This window comes from Hippocampus comes, unplaced genomic scaffold (genome assembly GCF_001891065.2).
Source record: "Hippocampus comes isolate QL1 unplaced genomic scaffold, H_comes_QL1_v1.1 scaffold6, whole genome shotgun sequence".
Lineage (NCBI taxonomy): Eukaryota > Metazoa > Chordata > Actinopteri > Syngnathiformes > Syngnathidae > Hippocampus > Hippocampus comes.
This window is the reverse complement of record NW_017805833.1, coordinates 2,125,515-2,135,490: the sequence shown is the minus strand read 5'-3', so window position 1 is coordinate 2,135,490 and position 9,976 is coordinate 2,125,515. Positions and strand designations below refer to the sequence as shown.

At 43.4% G+C, this 9,976-nt stretch overlaps 1 protein-coding gene across 1 annotated transcript in view; it reads right to left on the bottom strand.

Annotated features, from left to right (window-relative positions):
• oafa (OAF homolog a (Drosophila)) overlaps positions 1-9,776 on the bottom strand; it is an 18,178-nt gene extending 8,402 nt beyond the window's left edge. Inside the window, exon 1 of the mRNA XM_019887727.1 lies at positions 9,230-9,776. Coding sequence (XP_019743286.1) covers positions 9,230-9,445 — 216 coding nt within the window. The 5' untranslated portion in view covers positions 9,446-9,776. The remainder of the gene's footprint in view (positions 1-9,229) is intronic.
• Positions 9,777-9,976: the final 200 nt, after the last annotated feature.

The following is a 9,976-nucleotide window of genomic DNA, read 5'->3' as shown; positions in this document are numbered from 1 at the left end:
GACCTCCAACAATGCCTGAAACATGATTTGAAAACTACAAACTAAGCAATTGAAAGCTGCAGGAGCACAACGCCTTCCAGTTGCCCCCTTCGGGCTTCTGTTTGTAGAAAGCTGACACGATCAAATGTTTATCCAAGACCCCCGTGTCCCAACTAAATGACTCAGTTTGCCCTTTTAAAACAACACACAGCTTTGAGATGTTTGGTGATGGGGGTGGTGGGGTTTTGGGGGGGGGGGGGGGGGGGGGTGTTTGCTTTGGTTGCCCACAAGGGCGGTCCCAAACGAGAACTCAGGTGCAAGGCAGGGATTAAAGATCGTGTCGGGAAACAAAAGGAGGTGGAGTGGGACACAAAAGGAGTGGGGGGGAGGGAGTGGGAGGGGGGTGGCGGCTCCGTGCTAAGAAATGCTTGACTTGAAGCTAATTACAGAGGGCTCTGACGGTAGGAATGTCACATTTGGGCTGGGTCACACCTGGCTGTCCAAAGAGCAAAGCAGTTGGAAAACACTGGAAGTGGATGAGATTAAAAAAAAAACAAAAAAAAAAAAACTACGGAACAAGAGAGGCGCGCTCCCCCTCTATGGCTTTTTTGTTTTGTCAACAATGGGAAGTAACCTTTATTTAAAAAAAAAAACATTTTTGCCACACAGAATGCAATTGTCTCACCAGCGGATTGGTTGGTGGGAAAACTTTGCATTCAGGAAATGAGACAGCTCATAGGAAAGGAAATGAAGTCGCTCGATAAGGATTAAACAAGGGAGATGGCTGTTGCCCCATACAGCCTCTGACTGGCGTCCTGCTACTTTCATATCCTGTTGCAACACACTTGAATAGATAAGCGTTACAACAATGAGAGCCTGTTTTATTTTACGATGCATTTCCTAAATGTATTCCAAATGTCTTTCATTGACTTACATTTATGCATTTCTGGCCTTATTAAATGATGTTCTCCCCCCCATGCTGCTCAAGCAGGTTACACACAAATAAGCCCAACACCTAAATAAGGCAAATCTCAGCATTGCACAGAGACGATTAGTATAGGTTAAGGCACTTTTTGTGTTGCCAACTGATTATAACGCTTGTTGGGAGCCACACTGAGTTCCTGTGGTCAAAGGAGGAGCTGAAACAGGTGCACCAAAATTGATCTTTCTCCAAAGCCCCCCCCCCCCCCCCTTTATCCACAGCGTTACAGAGGAACATCTGGTCTGCCGGTGGGAGGAGGATTAAGGATAAAGACATCACTCGGAACCGTTGGGGGGCAGGGGGGGCTGCCCAAAGGATGTCTTTTTCGCCACTTTTTTTCTTTTTAGTCACCAGGCATGAGTAGATAAGTGAAAGGAGGATGGGAGCTGGTGGACGCGGTTTGATTTATGTTTTCATATTAAATTCAGATATGACTCAGAATCTATCAAGGTCCCTGAGGAACCATCACAATGCCTCAATTGATTCCAGGTCCTTTTGACATGTCTGTGGATTTTAAAAGATGGATGCAAAGTATTGTTCTACAGAAAGAACTATAACTCAGTGGTGAAAGATAAAATGAGATTTTTAAAAAAAATATTTGTCTCACAATGGAGAAATTCACAATTTACAGCAGCAAAAATTGAAAGGAAGAACGTAGAGAAAAAAAAGTATTTGCATGCACAAAATAAATTAAAAAATGAACTGTACTCAGTGCAGAATGGAAAATAAAATCTAAGATCTAAGCATATATGCATCTGCAAAGGTGGCTGTGCTATTTCAAATTTAAAGATCAAACACAATTCAAAAGAACTCTTCAAACGTATCCCAAAGGAAACAATGGAAGGAATCCATTCCAGGTCTCAAACTTAATGAACTGTACATGCAATTTTCTGTCAAATTTAACTTTCATACATGTATAAGCAGATTAGAAAATGAATGGATGGATGATACATGTGTTAAAGGTCGTTAAAACCCAGCAATGTGTGGGTTCCAAATATATTTTTCTTCCACCATTAACGATCAGCCAAGTGTAAAAAGAGTCCAACTACAATTGTGAAGCATAATAACTTTGATCAAAAAGTGGCCCATGCACATCACAGCAAGCCTGTCAGCTTACAAACAACGAGCAATCCATTCCGGGGCCTGCACTTGTTTCATTTGGTCAGATTCTGACTTGATGGAATTTTGAAATGACACTGTAATAATTGGGGTTGAGGTCTAGGATGCCTTTTGATTGAACAAAGCCTGGATTTGATCACATGAACGACTTCACACATCCACGAATATAAGGAGTCACTCGGGGCTTTAACAACAACAGCGAGGTGAATTCACGCCATGGTAGTGATGGAATCAACACTTAACTTGCTTGTTAAAAAAAAAAAAGTCTGTGCAAGTGACAAAGAGCGATGGTGTTTCAACATTGAGTCAGAGCCACATTGTGGTGAAGTGACAGTCATGCATGGGAAAAGGCTGAAGCTACATAGCTGGCAAGCACCAGCATTTCTCACCAAGAGGAAAAAAAAAAGGAAAGAAATGGACAGCAAGAAAGTTGCAGTGGGAAAAAAAAAGGAATACAATAAATGAGAGTCACAAGATGGGAAAACTCAAAGACCTAAAATGGGACAGCAGCCAAAACTGTGTCATAAATAATCAGGGAGCCAATCTAATCCCTGCAGCTCTTAATTTCCCCAGACACATTGTGTGCTTTACGGCGTCTTATTCCCAATATATTGCTGCAGCAAAATGGGCGTATCCATAACGCTTTGAACACAATCAGGATAGAAAAGACAGCTAACCTACACTTGAGAAACAATTCACTTTTGTTGCTATGATGAAATATGACTTCCTATTGTAAAACAGTCAACATCATCAGTGCCTTTACACATCTGTTGCAGTCTTGGCTGACTACACCTTTTACTCAAATATGTGTCAATTTTGCATGTGTTTGTTGAATACGACATAAGGTTCTCTCAAACACAACACTTTTGAAAGTTATATGAAGTGTTGCATTATCATGCCGCCGCTTACTTCTCTTGACTCTTCACTGAAGTTGCTGTCCCGCAGCGAGTCGCCCACAGGCTGGGTCTTCCTTCATCTGACAGTAGAAGGGCTGCCTTAGTTGGAGCCGATCAGCGCGGAGAAAGAGCGACGGGGCTTAAAAGAAACACCGTGCTTGCCAGACAACCTGCCGCCACAGCTCGTGGTGCGGCCGCCTCCCAAGTGGAGTTCATCATCACTTTTGCAGAGCATAATTTGCAGTTTACTGTTGTCTTCTGCGTTGACCTTAAAGTATCTCCACACAGGTGACATGACTTGGCTCCGACTCCACCTGCTCGGTGGGTATACATGGGGCTGGTAAAGTGTGATAGTATTGGAGAATTTTTGCGACAGCGAGTACAGACATGCAGTATCGGCACAATACAGGTATCAGTGCATCACTTCGAAAATTGCTTTTTTTGAAAACGGTGATGGGAAGTAATTAGCACGTTTTGCTGCAACGTGCTAATGTAGGAAATTAACTTCATATTTTTAATTATTCGTTGACCAGCTCAGAAGTGCCACCATGACCAGCTTGCTTATTTGAAAATGAATGCTTATGCTGTTCTAGAAAGGCATGGATCATTGACATCTGAACATGTGCGAATGTCATGTGACCAGTGGCTAAACCCCTGGCTTAAGAGTCTTTTGTATAGCTAACAAAAGACAAAAGCCATTTTCCAATAGGCTGCCATTTCCACGAAGGACAACAAACAGGCTCTATAGGAAAATAAAAGTTAAAAAAAAAAAAAAAAAAATCAAAAAGGTATGTCACGCGTTTCAATTTTTATGGAGCTCACTTTGGAACTGCTCAACTGTATCGGGGGTTAAAATGGCGAAATCCGCCTCTGCTGAACAGTAAACATCTGGTATAAAGTTATGAGGGAGTTCAGCGTAAACAGAGGGTGATTAAGTGCTGCGGCCAGAGATCTTATCAGCAATCTTCCAAAAGTTTACCCAACGCTCAACGGCAACACCAATTCCACATGTGCGCATGCCTTCGCAGTAGAAAAGCCCCTAAAACCTGCATTAGGGGGGCCGGTCAGTTGCAATATTAAACTTTACCTATGATAAAAATTTGCTGTGGTCAAGCTCAGCTTGAAGCAAGCTGTAAAGTTTGGCTCAGTTAGGTGCAGTAACTAACCTCAAACAAATGTGAAAAGGCACTCCAGACAATTATATACCAGCACTAAAAAAACAGTTCATTTTCCATAATGATTTTGTTGAAATGCAATCAATATTTGGGTTGACGCCGAAATTCCGATTTCCGAAACATTCTGAATAACTCGTTTACATGACAGTTACTCCTGCAACGTTTTGACACAAATAGACGTCATTTCCGCTTGTTACTTTCTATCATCAATAAAATACATTACATTCATGTAAGTAAACGCTGATCGTAAATATCGCAATTTCTTTCCCTTTTTTCTTTCTACGCTGGCTATATGAAGTGTCAAATAAGTGTATGCTCATACTTATGCACTATTGGAATAAAAATAAAAAGTACACGTATACGTTTTTTGGTGTGTGTTCGTGTTTACAATCTGAGATAAAATTTGTTACAGTGAAAAGTCCCCTGTTGTGAAACATTTCTTGCTGCAAACATGATTTCGTTGTAGAGGAGTTTCACTGTAGTAAGTGGTATATCACGCATAGAATTACTTTCTGGACTACAAAGACCAAAATTCCTTGCGGATAGAGAAAGAGCATGTGCAGAACACAAGACAATGCCTCGCTCGAAGGAAGTAACCTAACAGAGTTTACATGATCCTATATAGATGTTAGAAAAAGGGGTAATTCAGTGGTTTTATTCGGGTTAAAAAAAATTGCACACAGTTACATTACCTTTGAAAATCTGAATGTAAATGTAGTGTCCACTTGAAAGATTGTTAAAAAAAAAAAATCAAATAGGTCAGCTCAAATGAAACTGTTGACTGGCAATACGTAGCCTACAAAACTAGCAAGTGAGATCAGCGTTTATTGCTCCAAATTGCACCCTGGTGAATAATACGCATGTGGCGCACGGTGGAAACGTGGCTTTGTAGCGTTTTTTTTCCGAGCAACACCCATATCATGTTTCAGAAATGTCACCAAAGAGGAAACTAATCACTCCAATCAAAATTAACTTCATCCTGATAACAAGGTGAAAAAGTTGGCTTTTTACTCCCCGCTTGAAATGCAACTTGCATATTGTCGGCCAAAGTGTTGTGCGTAATGCGCCAAGTGTTTAATATCACTGTTAAAACACTTTTCTTCCCACGCGCTCCGAAGATTCATGGCAGCTGGAAGTGACAGCTCATCCAACTTTCCGTAAATCTTGGAGATAGTGCAAGCAGAGCTGAATAAAAAACATATGGGGGGGAACGAGAACAGGAAGACGTGAGTTTAAAAAAAAAAGTATGCGGGGGGGGGGGGGGGTTGACCTTGGACTGGAGCAGATAAAGCAGCGGAATACTACAGTCATCTATAAGAGGGTCTATTTCAAATAAACAAAACCAGACGTGTGTGTGTGTGGAAGGGTGGGGGCGCATGAAAAAGGGGTCCCCCCAGCCTACACACCCCGACGATGCCTCTCAGCTCAAAAGTTCAGACGATGTCCCTTTATTGTGGAGAATAGAAAGAGGGAATGGGAGGGGGGCGCCAATTATTGGGGCGATGGCCTCTTCTCCCGTTCTCCTAAACTGCAAATTAGCCGTTTTGGTTAGCCAAGCAGACGCGCTGGATCAAAAAGGTCAGACATGCCCACTTAATCCTGGTAAATTCTCCCTTTTCACATCTCACCAGGCTTGTCAGCTTCTGCGGGGCAGCAAGCAATCACATGCACCACACACCCATAACCACACACTCCCCGCATGCTCTGGACTTGTAGCTTCCCCAATTGACATGTCTCCCAGTAGTCATTTTCCACAGTAAAACACAGCGTCATCTTTCCATATTTGATTCCTGCTCAGGGAAAGGGACACTGGATCGACTCGTCTACTTTGAGAAAAATGCTAAATATGGTCTCCGATCACAAGCGCTGGCTGGGCTTGGATCGGGGTTTAGGAATATTCAAGGGAGTGAGAGCTGTAAGGAGGGGGTAGGGGGGTGGGGTATCCCAAATCTAAGTAAGAGCAGCTGTCTTTTACCTCTCTCGGGGAAAAAGATGAACGAAACTCAGTTATGCTTAACTTCAGGGGGTTGGGGCTTTTAGGGCGTATTTTTGCCACATTGTAGCCTAAGGATAGGCAATCAACTTCTCAGAAGAGGCCATTGTGGTCTAACCCCAAGATGAATGTCACAGGCTGTGGTTGCTGCACAGAAAAAAAAAAGTTAAGTATTATACCCTTAGCCTGCTACCCTAAAAAGGTTCCTGCCTTTGTACCAGTCACTTTTACAACTTGGGAACATACTTTAGCGCATGTAGCATTTGGACCCTGGAAGAGTTACAGTTGGAGTTACACTGGAGTTCAGTAATCAGCACGATGGAGTCCAATCATGTAGCTTCTATCTTGAGGAACAAGAATGGGCAATTACTTTTTATAGTGGAGACTAAAGGTTGGTGGTCAGCTGAACATCTGAAGCCATTGTGGAGTCTTCATTAACAATGGAGGCAGGAGTTAATGAGGAGTCTGAATGTGAATGTGCGCATATTGGTCGGCTGGTGATTGGGGTGGGATCCTGCTTTGGCATTTTTACAGCCCTGGAAACATTCTGCTGCAGTAGTCCAATGATTACATAGGGAGACCAATGAACTTCAATAATCATGTTTTGGTACTGGGAAATGGTGTAAAGAGGAGTTAGCAAGTACATTCAGGAGATCGCAGTTTGAATCTCCACTGGAACGTTTCAATGTGGACTTGACATGTTCGAACGGTGCTTGTGTGGATTTTCTTTGGGTACGCAGGCTCTATTCCACTTCCCCAAAAGGCGCTTCTTCAGGTCAAATAAAGATATGAAATTGACCATAGGTGTGAATGTGAATCGTTGTTTGTCTCTGCGATTACCATCGTTTACCACCAGTCCTGACTCTAACCCGCCCCTGGCCCAAAATCAGCTGGGATAGACTTGAGTTATCCATGACCCGAATGAGAATAAGTGCTCCAGAAAATGAATGGATGTTTGGTGTTGTGGGTCTAAAGTCTGGCTAAATATACAGCAGTTTGTCTCCTGGATGGTACTCTTAAATTGACTTGTAGCTATTTCTGATGGTCTTGTAGTTGGCAGACTTTAATTTATAAGACTGACCACTGTCAATCCACCATTTCAGACAGTCTTAATGCAAACGATCGCAGTTTCCTTTGGTGTTCCTGGTTTTCAGTCTGGCGAAATGTACAACGGTTCATCTCTGGGGTGGTGCACTGAGACTTCTGTTTTTTCATGGTCTTGCGGTTGGCAGGCTTTAATATGAGCTGTAATATGAAGGGGCGGCATGGCTGAGTGATAGTGATCGACTCCCAAACCAGAGGTTGGGAGGTGCGATCCCGGCCATTGTGACGATGTCGACGTGTCCTTGTGCAAGATACTGGAACCATCAGTTTGTTTTGAGGGGTTTGTGGTCTAAGACATGAGTAAACAATACTGATTTTACTGGGCTGTAGCTCACATTCTTTTAAACAAGTACGTCAAATGTGGCTTTAGTGATACAAAGGAACCGATTTTCTACCCTTGACACAGCTTAGGAACACACTTGTACCTCAGCTCTTTTTGTACAGTTGCCTTGGAGTACGATAATAAGGCCTATGAAATATGGTGGTGTCAATTGTACCTTAAAGGACAGAAATTGTAAAAAAAAATTTAAAAAAAAGTATTCGATGAAACGTGCATGTTTTTCTAATGTGGGAAGGACCCGGAGAACCTGGAGAAAACCTGCGCAAATATTGGTAGAATGTGCAAACTCTAAAAAGGAAAGCCAGAGCGCAAACCTCAAACCCGTAAGGCAGACGTGCTAACCACTCGTTCACCGCCCTTTGCCCCACTAATGGAGGCAAATCTCTCTTTGCCCAATTCACTGATTCCCAGCCAGTGTGCCGTGAGAAACCCTCAGGTGTGCAGCAGGAAATTATACAATTTCACTAAATTGGTCTGCAAACTATTGGTTACATACAGTATATGTATGTTCATCTAGCGATGCCAGTTAACATACACTGTTGACAGCCACAGCAAATACTCTTTCACTCAAAAGGATGACAAAAGGGGGAAAAAAAACAACCTGCAGGGCGGCACTCCTGTGCTGGGGTGATAGCAACGCACCCCAAAATGTTTTAAAAATGCAACGTGAAATGGTTTTCTGTTGCATCATACATGACATATCAATCAGTGGCATTTATATGTGAAAAATGTGCCACTCTCGAAAGGAGAGATGCCTATTCAAAGCGCAAGTTAATGAAAATTGACATGTCGACTGGGAAGATTAACTTGCCTCAACATCGTAGGCATCAAACACACAGTCAGGGACCAGATATCCTAGGCTACAAGGACATCATGGATGATAAAGGCAGACCAGAGTGCATCTTTTGGAATGCATGCTAGGAGGAAACTAAGTCAATATTATTTTTGTTTTTCATGGAAAGGTCCCATGGCATGAAAGTTTCCACTGTCAATATATCACAAGCTACTGGGATATAACCTGTTGTTAATTGTTTGCTAAACTGGGGGTTGTGTAATGGGTGTATTCAGTTGTTCAGTACGAGTACTTTTCGAGGTCAAAATGGCATCAAAAGTTTTTAGATGAGCTCTTCCAATCGAAACTGCGGTGTGCCAGTATGTTCTCTGTTAAGTCAGTTTTGAGTTTTAACATATTTCCCATGTTGTCATTCATCCTTTTACACACCAACCTTAAGTTAGAAAGCCACCTCGGACCAAACAGAAATGCTGCTGGCATAAAGCCACGGTCAAACTCTCTTTCGAGCAATTGAGGGAAAATTGAGCACACATTGGGAGTACAGTATGACCACTATCAGTGGCGGTTTTTGCCATGTGTGTGGCCGCACAGGGGTCAATTATGGGCATTTGTCATCTATCTGTATGGGAAATTGTGTGCCCCTTTGTGGACTTGCCCTCTGTAGTAGATGCTTTTTCAAAGCGAAAGTAAATAAAATCCACTTTATCAACTCAACACTGGCATCGGTGTTTCAAAACACCCCAGTGAAAGGATCATTCTCTTCAAAAACTAACCTCAAAGTCATCAGTAAAAATGAAGAAAAGCCCCTCACAGAGCTTTTAGTCGAAGGGGAAATCAGTTCATCTCACCTGTTTGAAGTCGACCATAAAGGTGATGAGGGTGCCGTCTCCTTGCTTGAACTCCACCGATATGGAGTCTTTCTCGCTGTCCGCCTCCAAGACCTCTTCGGTCACCAGTCCGTCGGTGAGCCGGACCCGAACCCTCAGCTCGGAGCCAAGTCCCAGGGCGCAGACGACAAGCAACGGGAACAGCAGCAGAACCTTATCAATCGCGCTCGCACACATCCCCGAACACGCAGAAGCGAACCCAAAGCGAGGAAGATTCGAGGCGCAATGAAAATGTGCGCGTTCATATCTAAAATCTGCTCCTCACATAACGTTCGCGTTTGAAACGGCGCTCAATCACTGCACTTCACTTGCGGCGACTTCCCCTTTTTTTTCTTGTCCATTGAGAGGCTTTCGGTTCCGATATGATGGGTTCATCGGTCCAATGGTAGCACGCTGTTGTTAGTCTGTGCTCACAGAAGTCAACTTTTAAACGCGTGAAATCCAGCAGCGTCGTCACTTCCGAGCTCCACACTGCAAACTTTTACCCTGTGTGTGAGTGCGGTGTTGGTAGTAAACTCTTAAAGCCACACACACACACGCGCGCACACACACGCACACACACACACATCGCCCCTTACCGCGCGCACACACACGCCCCCGCACACGCACACACACACACACACACACACACACACACACACACACACGCACTTACCGCCCCCCCCCACACACACACACGTTTCTCTGCCCATCCCCCTAAAGAAGGAG